The sequence below is a fragment of the Hemiscyllium ocellatum genome, chromosome 29, assembly GCF_020745735.1.
Source record: "Hemiscyllium ocellatum isolate sHemOce1 chromosome 29, sHemOce1.pat.X.cur, whole genome shotgun sequence".
Classification (NCBI taxonomy): Eukaryota; Metazoa; Chordata; class Chondrichthyes; order Orectolobiformes; family Hemiscylliidae; genus Hemiscyllium; species Hemiscyllium ocellatum.
The window spans coordinates 47,262,557-47,280,792 of record NC_083429.1 but is presented as its reverse complement, the minus strand read 5'-3'; the positions used below and the strand labels follow the sequence as shown (position 1 = coordinate 47,280,792).

Here is an 18,236-nt window from a genome sequence, read left to right as displayed (position 1 = left end):
GTGTGGTTCCGAGACAAACTTGCAGATGTTGCAGTTCCCACCATCAGCCACAGATATGGACCAAACCCCCTCAAAATATATTCAGAAGGTAGTCCAGATGCAATTCGATTGATCAAATTACTAGACGTTTATTTTTACACTGCAGTTAAGATACAGACTAAATAAAAATAAAAGATTGGCTTAACTGCATCTCTATCTAAATGCTTAACAAAATAATAGATTTTGAGAAGATTTGTAGCTCATGTTGAGGCTCTGAATGTAAGTTTGCTTGCTGAGCTGGAAAGTTCATTTCTAGATGTTTCGTCACCATACTAGGTAGCATTTTCAGTGGGCCTCCAGGCGAAGCACTGTTCATGGTTCCTGCTTTCTATTTATATGTTTGGATTTCCTTGGGTTGGTGATGTCATTTCCTGTGGTGACGCCATTTCCTGTTCTTTTTCTCAAGGGGTGGTAGATGGGGTCTAACTAAATGTGTTTGTTGATAGAATTCCGGTTAGAATGCCATGCTTCTAGGAGTCCTCGTGCGTGTTTCTGTTTGGCTTGTCCTAGGATGGATGTGTTGTCCCAGTCGACATGATGTCCTTTCTCATCTGTATGTAAGGATACTAGTGAGAGAGGGTCATGTCGTTTTGTGGCTAGTTGATGTTCATGTATCCTGGTGGCTAGTTTTCTGCCTGTTTGTCCAATGTAGTGTTTGTTACAGTTCTTGGAGAGAGAGCGAGAGGGACAGAGAAGCGGGGAAAGATGTCCTACAGCTTCCAAAATTCGCTTCAAACTCCAGCAACAACTGCTACCAAAAATTAAACTGGCTTTTTTTACTGCAGAGAACAGGCAGCTTCTGCTGGGAAGACCCAACAGTGCACTCTTCTGTGTTTTTTTTTCTCTCTCTCTCTCTCTCTCTCTCTATCTCTAACTCTCGCTCTCTCTATCTCTGTCTCTCTGTCTCTCTCTCTCTTTCTCTCTGTCTGTAACTTGTTTCCAGTTCCAGCTAACTGAGAACCAATCAGCTTCCCTGGTAAATAACCCCTTTATAGAAACTCGCAGTCACAAAAAAGCAGAGTTCACAATAGATATTAAATTCCTTCTTGTTTCTTGTGAAATTATTCAGCCGACATGGTAAATCCATATATTTAGCAACAGATTTTTTTCTCCTTGCAATCTTCAGTTTTTAAAGACACAAAATAAGAAGACATGTTTCTTCTAATAGCTTAAAAGTAGCCACCATTCATGTGCCTGAGCTATGTAACAGCTAACTATAATAAATATGTGTTGGACTTTTCAATATCATGATATCAGTGCTTAGTTTCTATGGGAGATAACATTAATATTGCCACATCAGGTAAAACACCATGTTAGGGGGAAAGCCTACATCATTTGCCCTTTGCAGGTGTTAAAATAACTTGGAGTAAAAAATGAGGTCTGCAGATGCTGGAGATCACAGCTGCAAATGTGTTGCTGGTCAAAGCACAGCAGGCCAGGCAGCATCTCAGGAACAGGGAATTCGACGTTTCGAGTTAAAATAACTTGCCCAGGAATATTCATGGTGAATATAAAGTCCCATACTGCCTGAAATCCATTTGTCACATAAAGCAGGAAAGGTTTTGTTTCAAGTTTTGAAAAAAAAATCAATGGCAGTGTTTGGACACTGAATGCCGTATGAACTCACATCTGTAGCTTTTCCCAAGAAGCTGCTCCTTCCCTGATGAAGGGGCAACAAAATTAACCATTCCTTTGATTTACTTTAACTCTCCGTTACCTTTCCCTGCAGATGGAACACCCCGGATCATCTCGTCCTTTAGCGAGAAAGTGGTCAACCCAGGCGAGCAGTTTTTCCTCATGTGCACAGCCAAGGGTGCCCCTCCGCCGACCCTCACCTGGACGCTGGACGACGAGTTGATAATCAGAGACAGCAGCCATCGGTCTAACCAGTACACGCTGACAGATGGCACTGCCGTTAGCCACATGAATGTCACCAACCCGCAGATCAAAGATGGAGGGGTTTACCGCTGCGCAGCAAGAAATCTCGTCGGCAGCGCCGAATATCAAGCGCGAATAAACGTAAGAGGTGCCTGTCTACTTTTCAATATCCGATAGGATAATTTCTATTGTGAAGTGTGTTGTGTTAACTGGATATTTCATTCCAAGCTCATGTTTGTTTGATCTTTCCTCAAATAGCTACATTTCCTCCTTAAATCATCATGTGAATGTACTCTATCTTTGGTGATGGGATATTTTCCTCCCGCGTTCATTTCAAAGTCTCATTTTCTTCCCTACTCCAAAAGCACTGCACAATGCATCTCAGTGGCACCATGATCTGAGGCAGGTATTGTCTTTGCTCTTGGGTATCATCAACCGGAAATGTGTATAGCACTTAGAATTGTCAGCAAGGGGATAGATCTAATCTCTGAAGAAATGGTGACATTAGAACTGGGAGCTTGGGAGACACCATTTTGCTGAGGGTCTGTCAATCTGCTGCTGGGTATGAACTCAGAGTCCCTTTGTTCTGACAGTGAGAGTTATGCATCTTCACCATCTTCTAGTTCCGAGTGCTGGTAGGAAGGAATTAAATCTCAGTAGTTGGCACAAAAGACCCCAGTTTGAATGCTCCTTTCCTAAGACTATGATCTAAAAGTCCATGTATATCTTGAAAGGCCTTCCTTAGATTAGAACCAGACAACATGGCGAAAGGCTGAACCTATATACATTCCCTGGAACATCCATGAGTGTCCATGACCCAGAACACCTTGTGTTTTCTGTAACCTGTACCAGACAGTTGTGAGAAAGACAGGAAACCTTTATTATGTCACCACTTGCAGTAACATCGCACCCAGAATAAATATACCTAAATTAAGCCTGGTTAAGGATGGCTAACATGAATTTTCAACATGGACTCTTCCATTCACCTTGTGAAGTTGACATTATGACATTACATTTGACACAGCTGTTGATTAAAGAAACTTTCAACCAAGCTGCACAGTTACCTATCGCCTTAAAACCGAGGGTTAATTTTCACCTACAACGAAAGTGATGACACAGTGGATAGAATGTGAACATTCCTGCACCCAATTCACATGCATCACACAAATCCAGTAAGGTCTACCTTTGGTCACTAATGTTTGATAGACTAAAGGTACCAGAATGACATCCAACACAAAGTTAGGTGAGGGAATATCTCATGCATCTCTTGTAGGTGCAGAAACCCAACAGTTCGACCCATTCTGTATGTAACACCTGCTTTTGGAAGCCCTGAGAAAATCCATGTGTCAAGGAGACTACACAGGCCTCAGACTTACTCTGGTCAGATTGACCTACGGTGGGTTCTGGCCCAGGGACTGATCACAGCTGAAAAATTTAGAATCAGAATTTAGAATAATTCACGTCAAACTCAAAGGGCCTTTCCTCTGAGCACCACAAGCCCTTCTCCTGTAGTCAGCCTTGGATGCCGCCTGACCTGCTGCGCTTTTCCAGCAACACATTTTCAGCTCTGATCTCCAGCATCTGCAGTCCTCACTTTCTCCTTACCCTGTAGTCACCTTTGTAAAGATTTCCACTGCTCACTGGGCTGTGAATGTTATTGGAAGCAGCTTCACATGCCACTGCTCTGGAGTTTTTCAAATCAAATTTGACAAGCCTGTGGTTTGGATTTTAATTTTTGTTAATGTTGTGTACACTGCATGCTTGGGTTCCCCTCCACCTCCTCTATGGTTTATCGCACACAGTCATGTTTTAGCAAGCAGCACATTTAAAGAGGCAGTGTCCCATTTTGATGCCTTAAATGGAATTATAATTTAATTTCATTTGAAATTTTGATTTTTTTTATTCCCCTAACTCTGGTACTGGGGAAATGTGATTACTTCAAGCATGTTCGGGGGATCATTATCTTGGATCCTTCAAGGGTAATTGCATTCCTGAGAGGTGCAAGTTAATTCCTTAATTGCAATGGACTAATTAATGCCTCCAACCTGCCAATTGCGATAAACTGACAGGCCAAATTTCCTTGCAGCTTTTGATAATTATTACAAAAACAAATGAACAAAACAACAATTGGATCTCGGAAAGCCCAAATTCTCTTTAGTTTACTTGTCGAGGTGTTTCCCAGTGATCACACTTGCCCTGTTAAATCACCAACTCCCTGATGGCCCAAGTGAATCCAGTCGTGTAGCACTCACTATCCTTGCATTGAGCTGCTTTGTTCTTGTGATCTGATCATCCCTCAATGTCTTCCATTATTTGTTCACTGCTCAAGAAAAATTGTTGCTTAATGCTCTCTGTGCAGGGCATCGGTAACTTGGACAACACTACGTTCAGCAGGAGAATCCATGTTTTGGGCATTCCTGATGAAGGGCTTATGCCCGAAACATCGATTCTCCTGCTCCTCGGATGCTGCTGTGCTTTTCCAGCACTGTACTCTCTACTCTGATCTTCAGCCCTCACTTTCTCCCAACACTACATCCATCATTGATGAGGACATTACATTGCCATGATTGAGGTTCCAGTATTGGTGAAGATTTCCATATACTTTGCCTTTCCTGTTGGGAGGGTCCTCTACACAACAGTGTTCAGGTGAAGTGTAGATATTTTTAATCCATCTGTTCAGATATTTTCGTGCACAGCTGTGGAGCTGGAACCCAGACCGCCTGGCTCAGAGGTAGGGACATTACCACTGTACCAGAAGAGCTCAGTCACATAGAGTGTACACTTATCCAAATAGAATTCCTACAGTGTGGAAGCAGGCCATTCAGCCCATCAAGTCCACACCGACCTCTGAAAAGCATCCCACCCAGACCCACCCCACCCTATCACCCTGTATTCCCCATGGCCGAACCACTTAACCTGCACATCTTTGGACTGTGGGAGGAAGCTGAAGACATAGGGAGAATATGCAAACTCCACACATATAGCTGCTGGAATTGAACCCGGGTTCCTGGTGTTGTGAGGCAGCAGTGCTAACCACTGAGCCCTTGTGGAAAACTTGGAAACAGGTTCTTCATGTCTTCAGCCTGCAAAGATTCACAATTCACTTTCATCTGATAACCTGTGGCTCTCAGGATCTAGCTGGACCAGGTCAACCAGTGTCACAGGTATCAGCACTTGTATGTGATGGTGGGACAGGCTTTGGAACCACACTGTCCCTTCTCTGGTGGCCAGGGCAGGGTTTGGGGCTGCCGGGGTGGGGTGGGGCTATTTAGGATGTGTGCTATAGGGGTTTTAACTGAGCATGGAGGCAAACTGGCCTATCTCATTCCCAGCTACCTACCCCCAACCCCACCCCCTCTCTCATTTATCTCTCAGGTCCAGCCCACAAGCCTCAATCCTGATGAAGGGCTTATGCCCGAAACATCGATTCTCCTGCTCCTCGGATGCTGCCTGACCTGCTGTGCTTTTCCAGCACCACACTCTCCACTCGGAGCTCCAGCATCTGCACTCCTTGCTTTCTCCTTTCCATGATGCTGCAATATGTCTGACTAATGACCAGTGCTAGCCTGTGTCCTCATGAACAGAACACCTCCAAAGCCCAAGCCTTGCAATCTGAAATTAACATGACTTCAGAGTCACGGGCAAGTTCAGCGGGACATTACCCTTTTGTCTACTAAAACCCTCGGAATCTAATAGTTCTTTTCACGAACATGTGGGAGAATAGGGGATCTCATTTTAGCCATAAATTTTACAAGCAGACGTCACTGAGCTGGAGGCTGATGTTTGTTGTGTGATAGAATGCTGCTGTTGGTGTTTTAATGCAGGAATCCTTTCCACAGGCTCACCCAGTATTCGCCCCATGAGGAACATCACTGCGATTGCTGGGAGAGATACTTTCATTAACTGCCGGGTGATTGGATATCCGTATTACTCAATCAAATGGTACAAGGACTCAATATTACTTCCTGACAATCACAGGCAGGCAGTGTTTGAGAACGGAACCTTGAAGCTGATGGATGTGCAGAAGGGGATGGACGAGGGAGAGTACGTGTGTAGTGTCCTGGTGCAGCAGCAACACTCCATCAGCCAGCGAGTGCACGTTGCCGTTAAAGGTAGGACCAAGTGAAGCTCCAGTTGTCTTGTTGCATGGTCAACCTATAATGAACGCAACTGCTGTACATGAGAGAAAAACCCCTCTCACACCACCTGTCCTCTCCACCAACTTCTCCCTCCTCGCTGGCCACAAGCCTTCTGTCCCTCTGTCCTACCCCTCCCTTCCTTAATCTTGATGTTGGAGTGGGGTAGGCAAAGCCAGAAGCCTCATGACACCTGATGAAGGAGCAGCGCTCCGAAAGCTTGTGATTTTAAATAAAACTGTTCGACTATAACCTGATGTCATGAGATTTTTGACTTCCCTTAATCTTGCTCTCCCCACCAGCCTCCTCGCCCTCGGAATCCCAGCCCAGTCCCCATTCCCTACTCCCTCTACCACGCACACTACCTGCACCTGCTATCTGCATTCCTCCCTCTCCTTCATTTCTCCATCAAGCCCTTCCATCTGACCTGCTCCTCCTTCCACTGGCCCAATCCCTCCTCCTAGCCCTCTGCTCAACATCATTCTCCATTCCTGAGTTAATCCTTGCCCCGACTCTGTATATCTCCTCCCTAAAATGTCCACCCACACAAAAACTCCAAAGAAAACTTAAAATTTGGCGAGTTGTTTCTGTGGAAAAAAAATGGACAAATAAACATTATCCTTCTATTTCCTTTCTCTTGTTTTCGATCATCCATTTGTCATTTATAATCTCTGTCTCCTTTACTTCCTTCCTATTCTGTGCCTGTTGAGCTTTCAGGTTTTCATGTCTTTACCCATCTCCTGTTGGCTGAGGTTGAGTAAACGGCAAAGAAAGATGGAGGTCAGACACAGAGATGAGCACTTTGCAGAAAAAAATAGCATCTGACAAGATTGAAGGGCAACTGAAGCAGAACAGACAGAGTCCAGGGCACTAATAGCCTTGAGTTCTGCTGAGAAAAGGCACATTTTTGAAACTTTTCATTTTCCATTTATCAGGACAAGAATATCAATTTAAGGGGAAACCAATACTTCAACTGCATGAGTGGAGACTTCTGATTGGATGGCAAGTGAACTCTGATTGGTGAAGGTGTTGCCATGGAGAGTGATCTTTAACAGTGAGCTGCCAGACTGTGTTTAAATTTTAAACCAGGCACATTGACTGCCCTCAGTCAATGAACCAGCAAATGGGTATCTTGTTGGGTTGAGACAGGTGCTGGACATGTATGTATTCTTTCTGTCTGCAATTGGACAACAATTGCTGGATAATCCTAAGTGTGCAAACAATTACATTGACAACCAACTTAGAATTTTAATTCACACTCACAATATTTTGCAAGTGCGTGTGCCAGAACCTATGTATATTCACACACAGGGCCCTGTTCTTTACACATAGGAAGACCATGAACATGCACTTCACCCGTTTCAGCTCAACAAAATAGAGGTTAGACGTTATTGGTTCATTTCTTAAGGCAATGCCTTGACAACTCAAACAGTCTGGTTTAAAAATTTAGCAAAACCTTTCAGTAAACTGTCAATCATCATCATCTCATACATCTTCCATAGCAACATTTTCTACATACCAAGAATCCACTTGCCAACCAATCAGCATTCTGCTCTCAAACAGTATAAATGCTATTTTTCTCCTTAAATTGATATTCTTGTGAATTTTCCTGATGACTCCAAAGACAAATTGTCTTTTTGAGCAGTACTCAAGTTCTATACTGCCAAATGACTATTAATAGCCTACTTCTCAAAAAAGTGTTCATGTCCATAACTGATTATATATTTGCAAGCGAAGGACAGAACTATTAAGCTAATTATCTAACTAATGGAACAATTCCAAATGTTGATCTTAACCCTGGATGTTAATCAGAAAATCGATATCTTAACACAAATTGTTTAGCCCACCAAATATTTTTGCCCCTTTCTCCTGCCATCATCTCATGTCCAGACCTTGCCCAGATGAGACAGAGTGACTACCAGGACAAATGGACAGATGTCTTCCCTTCTTATTCCTGAGCTGGTTGCTAAGAGTTGTGTTTGGAGTTTGTTTCCTACTCATCATCTTCCCTCAAGTGTTCCCCACAAGACCTTTTATTAAATCCTTGATTTTCCTCACGCCTCACTGACACCTTTACAACAATCAGCCATCTCAGCTGTTTATTAGAATGACCTTGTCCCTCAGGATTGTGGGATAAGATTACTTGACTGCCAAAGGTTCTACTTTTAGTCATGAATCAGGGTCCCTTGATTTTCCAGTTGAAAAGTGTGGTACTGGAAACACGCAGCAGGTCAGGCAGCATCGAGGAGCAGGAGAGTTGACCTTTCAGGCATAAGCCCTTCATCAAGAATGATGCCCGAAACATTGACTGTCCTGCTCCTTGGATGCTGCCTGACCTGCTGTGCTTTTCCAGCACAACACTTTTCGACACTGATCTCCAGCATCTGCAGTCCTCACCTCCTCTCCATTGAATCTCAAACCTGCAATGCGAGTTTATTAAAAGAACCAGTTAATACCTAAAAGGGTTAACTGAAGTCACAAGCTCCACACAGGAGGATATAGATGACTGTTTCTGGGAGGTCCTGACCAGTTCTGCCTTGATTCCAGTCTTGTTCACAAAATGTGAAAAAAGTCATCATTCCTCTCACTATAGAGAGAGAGAATTCGGTGGTTGTTTTAACTTGAGGATCACCACTTCTCAGGCAAAGGGAAAGGTTGAAAGGAGAGTTTGTCAGGGAAACCTCAGCTAGTGCAGGAATTGAACCGATAATGCTACGACACAAACCAGCCAATTGATCCATTTTCTCATTAGAGAATGATGACTAGTTTTGGTGTAACTTGAGGGCTATCACATTTCAGGTGAGGTTGAGAAGTTGGGACCTTCATTGTAGACTGAATCAGTGTAGGAATTGAACCCATGCTGTGCCATAACTCCACATTGCAAACTAGCCATAGATCCAACTAAGCTAACTGACCCTTCCTGATGCATACTTACTCTTCAGCCTAGCCTATGTCACTCAGATGTAATATAAGTAGCTACTAAGTACTATGTATTAAACCTATTTTGTTTTAAGACTGAGCATCTCTTCCACTGAAGACTTTGTGTGGGCATCCGTTACTAGTTAGTAACAGGAACAGAGATGAGCTGGAATAAGAATAATTTGTGTCAGTGAATGTGCCCTAAGGCAGCTCAGATTAATCCAGATTGAAAATGTGTTACTGGTTAAAGCACAGCAGGTCAGGCAGCATCCAAGGAATAGGAAATTCGACGTTTCGGGCATAAGCCCTTCATCAGGAATGATGAAACACCAAATTAATCCAGAGGTCATTTGCCCACAACAGATATCATGAGCAGGTATCCAAAAATATTCCAAGTTCAAGCAAGTGAGCCATTATGATATAACTGTAAAAGTAAAAGCTTATTACCTGAGAAATTCCTCAGTATTGTTCCCACTCCCCACGGATCGAAGTGTGGTCAAAGAATCCAACAGATTAGTGGTGAAGTGAAGTCAGCAACTCTGAAGAACTTACTGGCCATGTATCTTTATATCTTATGAGATGATGGCCCTCACTTTCTGGACATTTTGTTTTGTTGAAAGAGGGATGTACTTTATCTCAGTACATGCTGTCAGGGCTAAATGTTCAGCATTATTTACCATGTGGGGATCATTTAAAACATTTTGCTTGTGACAGGTGTTTGGATAATTGCAAACAGTAAGTTCCAATGGTCAGAATGTTTGCTTCTCACCTCTGACTTTCCTAATGTCTTTTTATGTACTAATTAATGAGTGTAGGTAGTTTAATCATTGCAGATGATCACGTTAATCAACTTTTGCTGACACTTTGAGAATATTACTCACATTTATGTATGTTGGAGGCAGTTGTTATAGCAGTGTTATCTAATTGTGTAAGTGGTCCTGCAGAGAGAGAGAGAATGAAGACTGCGAGTTAATTGTGAGCTTTAATTTAAGAAATACATCTTTAGGTGCTCTTGTGGCACAGTGGTAGTGTCCTACCCCTGAGTCACAAGGCCGGGGTTCAAGCCTCGCTTGCTCCAGGAGTGTGTCATCACCACTCTGAACAGTTCGATTATAAATTATCAATTAGTTCTGTGATTCCACTGTCATTGTGCAATTGACTATGGATGTCAGCCAAGCTTAAAAAACAGGATTATAAGTTAAATAGAGTCTGTGCAGCTCTGCTTGGCAGCCTCACTCCCTGTGAAATTATGGTTTGCAAATGTGGTGGTCAACTCTGTGTTAAACATCAACTGATGTCGTTCAGAACCTCCACACTGACATGCCTTATTTGCCACTGGTGAAGACAGTAAGCTGAGAAGATACTGCATCAAAGCAGAATAACTATGATGTGCTATTAACTCCTGTCCGAATGTGTTGGACCATCCACAATCCATGTGCTCATGGAGTTTGGCACTGCACAGCAGAAACACCAGTGTAATTGGCTAGAAGGAATCAGTTGGTGTTTTATTATTTTTTAAAAAGCCTGATTGTGAAACACCATCAACCCTCCGAGCTTGTGCCTTTGAGAAATAATCTGAATAAAAGCTGAGCTCAGAGAGATTCAGCAGACCACACATGCTCCTCCACACAATAATCAGCCGAGCACTGGTGGCTGTTGGAGATTACAGTCAACTCCGATACAGCGTTTGGCAACTTGCTAAAGTGTGCAGAGTAGCCTGCCAGTTATCTGTCAGCCTTTGACTGGAGTGACGCTTTCTCTTGAGAAAGTTGCAACAGCAGTCTCTGCGATAGACACTTTCAAGGTTCAGTAGTGCCACCATCACTGTGTGCCAATCATTCCTTCATTCACTGGCATATGCAGGACTTGAATTCCAGAGGTAAGACCTCTCCCCTCTGGGTTTTGATGCTCTTATAGTATCAGTTAGCAGTTTTGCGCAAGACTTTAAACTATACACCTTTTCAATTTGATTATAAATATTTGCCAGTGCATTTCTAGATCGATGTCCAGAGGAATAGTCACTGAACTCAAAATGTCAACTCTGTTTCGCTCTCCACAGATGCTGCCAGATCTGCTGAGTTTCTCCAGCCTTCTTTGTGTTTTGCTTCAGACTTCCAGCATCCGCAGTTTCTAAGATACAGAGGAATGTTAATATGCGGAGAGGATAACGTTATAAAGATGGATTTCTCTTCTCTTCAGTTCTCTGCCCAAAGAGGCTTGATGGGCCCAGTCCACTGTGACCATGGGTTGGTCAAGCAGGCAGGGCAGACACCCAGTCCAGCCAGAATTGGGATCAAACCCCATATCATGGCACCCATTGGTAGTCCAGCCAACTGGCACCCTCCACTCCCCAAACCCTTGCCTACCAATACCACCATGACCTGAGTTGCTGTGTCAAAGTGCGTGTTTGCATGTTGTAGTCTGGACGCTGGGAGAGGGTCCAATTTCTTTCTAACAAATGTTAGACTGTGAATCTCTCCTGCCCTTGCCTAGCCTGCCTGCCTGCCAGCCTGCCATTGGCATGTGCTAGTAGGATGTACAAGTTGATCCCAGCGATCTCAGATGCCACAGTGATCTGATTCAACTGAAGCCCAGCAGGCTGTGATAGCAGAACAACTGGCCTCAGCATTCCTGGGTAATCAGCAACAATAAGCAGCAAGTTTCCCCATCCTCATTTACCACAACTCTGTCCCTGCTGAAAGATTATCTGTCAAATAGTTACTGCCCATTCTCCCACATGAAGAGTGGTCAGTTGGGATAGCAGTTGAAGGTGGTTCAGTCCAACCTGTGAAAATGAAGGATTGAGATTTATAGGCATGATACTTGGTTCAACGTCGAGTGTTTCTGGGACTCTATTCTCCAAAGAGCGATGAAGGCAGGGTCTTTGAGTATTTTTAATGCAGAGGTAGATAGTGTCTTCACTTCCAAGGGAATCCATAAGAATCTGGGGTGGGGTGGGAGTGGTTTGGTTAGGCAGGAATGTGGTGCTCAGGTGGCAGTCAGATCAATAATGATCTTATCGGATAGCAGGACAGACTCAAGGGGCCAAATGGCCTGTTCCTGCTCCTATGTTGGAATATCTAGTGCCAGGAACCATTCATCATTCTTGAAAGTCATTATTATGGCTCAGCCAAACTTTTCATTGTGTTTAAGAGTAAATTGCTGACTGGGTGACATTAAAGTAATTTAAAAAACTGTCATGAACCTTAGACAGAGCCTTTTGTATATGACCAGTTCATCTCGTATCTACCCTTACCCCACACACTGTCACAGTTCTTTCATTGAGCTGGAATCTTGTGGGTTTAGATAATAGGGAAATTATGAAATAATGGATTATAAATAAACATTCCTGCCACTGAGAATGTTGCAATTGAAACATTTAACATGTCAACCAACATTTTAGTTATTAAAAGACTAAAAACTTCAGTTTATTTGATGTTGAAGTCAAGAGCCCATTATTATGTGATGAAAGAAAATTAAGCTAGGAGCAAAAATGGGTGAATGACCTTATGAAATTCTCCTCACTGACAGATATTTTTGATTAAAATGAGGGAGTGAGATACATCCTTTCACTGTAGAGGTGATGGAAGATTGGAAATCCCACACCGCTTCCTTAAAGGCTGTGGGTGCTGAGACAATTGAAGGTTTAGCAGCTGAGATCAATGGATTCTTTTTTGTTGTTCAGCAAGGAAGTGATGGCCTAGTGGTATTATCGCTGGATGATTAATCCGTAGATCCAAGTAATGTTCGAGGGATCAGGGTTTGACTCGCACCATGATAGATTGTGGAATTTGAGTTCGATATAGTCACAGAGTCATAGAGATGTACAGCATGGAAACAGACCCTTCGGTCCAAGCCGTCCATGCCGACCAGATATTCCAACCCAATCTAGTCCCACCTGCCAGCACCCAGCCCATATCCCTCCAAACCCTTCCTATTCATATACCCATCCAAATGCCTTTTAAACGTTGCAATTGTACCAGCCTCCACCAATTCCTCTGGCAGCTCATTCTATAGGAGCTAATGATGGCCATGAATCCATTGCCAGGAAAAACATGTCCAGTTCACGAATGCACTATAGGGGATGGAAACTGCTGTCCTCATCTGGTTTTATCTACATGTAACTGCAGAGCTACTCTCTTGCTACTCTCTGGGCTATAAATGCTAGTCTAGCCAGTGATGCCCTCATCCTATGAATGCATTTAAAAACTGCCAAGAGGCATGGAGTAAAATTGGGCAAATGGAATTGAGGTGTAGATCAAGTAATATTGAATGGTTGTAGAGGTTTGAGGGGCTGAATGGCCTACTCCTGTTCAGATGTGTCAAAAGTCAAGAACCGAATGTCTTAAGGGACTTGAGCATTCCAATCCCTGTGCACATTGTGGTTGTGGCTTCTTTGCTTTCCTGCAGTTGTTTTCATTTAATCAATAATTGATTTTTCCACTGTGATGCTAAGGTGTCGAACAGAAACCTTCCCACCTTTGAGTATGTTCCTGCCAGCCACTGTGATCAGTGTTCCTGTATCACCCAACTGAGCGTATGTCTGAAACAAACAATTAAAGTAAAGCAGGATCACAGGACTCGAAATATTAACTCTGCTTTCTCTCCAAAGATGCTGCCAGAGTTCCTTCAGAAATTCATTTTTATTTCAGATCTATAGCATCCGAGTAATTGCTTTATTAAAATAAAGCATTTTTTTATGTTCCAAAAATTGGAGCGGGGTTAAAGTCACAGCGTGGAAACCTGTAATAGATAAAGCAACACAACATTGAACAAGACCACCCACACAAAGTAATATAATCATTTGTTTCCAAGACAGTGTGTGAACAATCTTTCTTCCCAGGAGAAATCCCACAGTGAAGCAAGCTACCGAAAGAAATAGACACAGTCTCACTGCTCAAAATCTTCGAGATCCTTTTGATTAATGAAATTTAGATTTTTCATTATCATAAGAACCATTTCAACATTCTTTCCTCAAAAAATGATCCTGAACTTCCAATTGCCTGCCACTACAACACGCCACCCTGTCTCCTGACCAGCATCTCTGTCTCAGGCTTGCTACAGTGCTCCATTGAAGCTCAGTGCAAGCTGGAAGAACAGCACCTCGTTTTCTGCTTGGGGCCCTGCAGTCTTTTTAGACTCAATATCAAGTTCAACAACTTTAGGGCTTGAGCTCTCCCATGTCCTCACCCCAACCCCCACACACCAGACATTATTAGCACATTGTCTGCTTTTACACACAACTCATTGTTAGCTATCAAAAGCCCCCATTAGTAGTTATTCCAGCCAAATCAACATCCGTTCCTTTGTCTGTCCAAATAAAAACTGAAAGAACTGCAGACACTATAATTCAGAAGCAAAAATAGAAATTGCTGGAAAAGCTCTGCAGGTCTGGCAGCATCAATGGAGAGAAATCGGAGTTAATGTCTTGGGTCGAGTGACCCTTCCTCAGAACTGTTCTTCTTTCTGTTTGGGCTCTATCCCCACCTACTGTTTACTCTTTATCCCCTCTCCTACCCTACCTTCTGCAAAAAAAAACAACCTTTTCCTGGCCACCATCAGTTCTGAGGGAGAGTCACAGGACCTGAAACATTAACTCTAATTTCTCTTCACAGATTGCTGAGCCTGTCTCGTAATTTCTGTTTTTGCTTCAGCAGTTCATGCCTGGTTTCGCTAGCTTAGAAATAAAAACAGAAAGTGCTGAAAAGCCTCAGCAGGTCTGGCAGCGTCCGTGCAAAGAGAAACAGAATTAACTTTTCGAATCCAATGACATTTTCAGAACAGAAAGGGGCTGTGCTATGCAACAAGTCCTGAGGATGCCCAGAACAAAAGACGGAGATGAAGTGATCGTGGTAGATAGAGATGTAAAATAGTTAAACTGGTCTACTTTTCCTCGGTTTTTCAGGAATTCAGTTTTCCTTCTCTCATCTCTTTCTGTTTATATATCTCTTCCTCAGTTTATTTCCTTGTCTCTCATTCCACTTCCCCAATCCGTAAGTTTCCCCATTTAAGGAAGTACAATGTTGGTCCTATCACCTACTGCCCTTATCATTGCCACTTCTCATTCACTGTTCCCAATGACCTGCAGACGGTTTTGGGTCAGAGGGTGAGAGAAAGAGCCTACCAAATGAACCACATTGCGAGATGAAAACAAAAAAAAATGCTGGAAACGCTTTGTCTCTCTGATAGTGTCTTGGGAAGACCGAGTTAACAATTCTGAGGGCTGTGACCTTTCATCAGAACTGAGAAAAGTTAGAAATGTGATAAGTTTTTTTTGCAAGCGACAGGAAGTTAGAAGGAAAGGAAAACAATAGTGGAGGTCTACCTCACAATGGAGGGCAGAGCAGATTAAATGGCACAAAGTTTAATTGTGTAAATCCAGCGAAGGAGATAAAATAAATAATGACCAGATGAGTTGTGAATAACAGGATAGTGGCTGCCTGAATGGAAAATAAATGGATTTGCGAAAGAAGCAAGTGAAAATAAATGAACCAGTTGAAAAAAAAAGACATAGAAACAATCTGGGACCAAAAGGAAATCAGCTAAAATTGTTACACTCAGTGTTGAGTCCAGAGAGCTGTATTGTGCCCTGTTGAAAGGTGATGGGCTGTTCTTCACCCTTAGATCAAGCTTCACTGGAACGCAATGAGATGTGCCACTCTTCCCAAATTCCTGATGAAGGGCTTATGCTCGAAACGTCGAATTCTCTATTCCTGAGATGCTGCCTAACCTGCTGTGCTTTGACCAGCAACACATTTGCAGCTGTGATCTCCAGCATCTGCAGACCTCATTTTTTACCCAAATCTGGATCAGCCAAGGTATCATTGGGTACCTTCATTTTTAAGGACAATGGTAAACTGAGTGACTTTAAAGTTGTTGGTGAAATTAAATCAAATGGCTTAAATTCCCCAAGTCTTTTTTTTTCAGAGGAAATCCTTGTGTCTTGTTTAAACAAATGCAGCAAGTCAGCCAAAGAGAAGGGAGAGAAATTGCTGGGAGCAGCACAGTTTGATGGTAACATAAAATGTAGGTATTTCTGACATGCAAAAACAAGGTTTTCAGACTGTCAACAGCATATTAAACATGGGACTGGCACTGGCCACATCTCTCCCCATGTTGTTGCAGTGTTTTTTAAAATGGTTTGCTAGCTGCCTTTTTTTAAAAAAACCTAATTTTAAAGCGCTCAAGGAGACATCTAAAATGCATCTCACACGCATTAATTATTCAGGACTGTGCAGGGAGCTGTGTGTTCAGAGTTTCCTAGCCTTGCCGTGATTAAATTCTGATTATGCTTCATGAGAGTGTGGCTTGTGTCCTTGAGGATTTGGCTTTGCAGATGTGGATCTGTAATACTTTAATTCATCGGAAAGACACGGATTCCCTATGAGAGCTTCAGACTTTAAAACTGAAAAAATAACTGTGTTTATCATCTGCTCAGCATACTTGGATCTTCAGACCCAGCAAAACTTTTGATTTGCTGTATCCTTCAACTTGATAAGCTTAGTTGTCATAAGCAGAGCTGCTTGGTGGTTAAAAGGACCGACTCCTTTAAACACAGACTCTCTCTCACACACACAAACACGTATTCACACATACATAAAACATACACAAAAACAAACAAACACGCACAAACACATATACATATAAATACACTCAGGCACACACAAAAGCACACACACACAGACATACATACAGACACAAACACACAGATGTACATATACACAGACACACACAAAGACACATACACAAACGCATACTCTCTCTCTCACACACACACACACACATAAATACACACACATGTTTCGGCGTATGTTTAATGTAAGACTGAGATTTTCAAAACCAGGATTCTCAAAACTCTGACTGGAATATAGGGGTCTGTAAAGATCCCAAATTTCACTGTACCTATGGTCCGATCTCCATCTTAGCAGTGTGTCTGCTTAGTTTTAATCAATCTGTTCAGACATGTTAATGCACTTGTCCGGAGCAGGTGGGATCTGAACCCAGGACTCCTGGTCATGGGAGCCACACTGGTGCACCTATAGTGCCAGTCAAGGCTAAAGTTGAGGGAGCACACCCACCCCATCCTGGTGGCACCATAAAGGTAAAAGGGTCTTTTGTTGGAAAACTGTTGAAAAGAGTCAGGGAGAAACAAGATGGAGATCTGTCTGGGTTAAAGGGCAATGCCACTGCCTGGCTGATGGTGATACAACAACATCATTAGCAACATCGAGGAGCTTGTGACAGGTTGGGGCTGAACACAAGGCTAGGGCAAATCATTAACATTTATCAATCATAAATGAAAGACAAGAGCTAAAGTGGAGCAGAGTTTCACCAGGGGCTTATCTTCCATCAGGTCTCACTTCTGTGTGAGCTGATGTCATATTGACTAGCTCCTTACACACAGTAATTCTTGTTGGAACCTTGATACAGTTAACCCTTTATTTTACATGAGGAAGCTATCATAGTCAAGTGGATCACATGGAAATAGATAGATGGAAGGATCATAAGGCCAGATGGTGGGTAGGGGAATAGGAAGGGTTTAGAGGGATATGGGCCAAGCGCTGTCAAATGGAACTGGATTAATTTAGGACGAGTTGGATGGAAGGGTCTGTTTTCATGCTGTGCACCTCTATGACTCTATGGTGCTAGACAGGAGTGAATTATAACAGAAATTCATTACCTGAGCTGCTGTCTTCTAAACCTACTTTTACGTCTTCCTGTATACAGTATAGCTAATTCTTCCGAAATAATAAAATTAGTGGTTTTACTGTACAGGGGGACCTCAATTATCTGAACGAGATGCAAGGGCAGTATTTCATTCAGATAATTTGGATAGCTGATTGAGCCCAACTCCCCTCATCAGCCCCCCCGCCCCCCCACACCCCAGATCCCATCGTTCGCCCTCACGTCTGCACCAGACCCTCCCTACTATTGGAACAGGGGGTCCCTAATTTATTAATGTCTGACTTGAGAACATTTATACTGAGGCACATGGGAGAGGTTTGGAGGGAGATGGACCAAACGCAGTTAACTGTGAAAATTAGGTGGCATGGACTATTTGACCGAAAGGCCTGTTTCCTTGCTGTAAACATCTATGACTTTATGATACCATGCAGAGGTGTAATTTTAAACACCCGACACATCAATGTTTCCTGTACTCACAAACAGCTTCTTTACATTGTCCTATACTGTATTCCAAATTGTGTACTAATTGACTTGTGAATAGAAGCTGGTCACAATTCAGGACACATCTGTACATCCTCC

The 18,236-nt window shown here is 42.9% G+C and overlaps 1 protein-coding gene across 2 annotated transcripts in view; it reads left to right on the top strand.

Annotated features, from left to right (window-relative positions):
- The window catches only part of dscaml1 (Down syndrome cell adhesion molecule like 1), a 537,532-nt gene that overhangs the window by 324,502 nt on the left and 194,794 nt on the right, over positions 1–18,236 (top strand). For both annotated transcript variants that reach the window (XM_060846680.1, XM_060846681.1), the window contains 2 exons: positions 1,769–2,065; positions 5,757–6,029. In XM_060846680.1, coding sequence (XP_060702663.1) covers positions 1,769–2,065; positions 5,757–6,029 — 570 coding nt within the window. The remainder of the gene's footprint in view (positions 1–1,768; positions 2,066–5,756; positions 6,030–18,236) is intronic.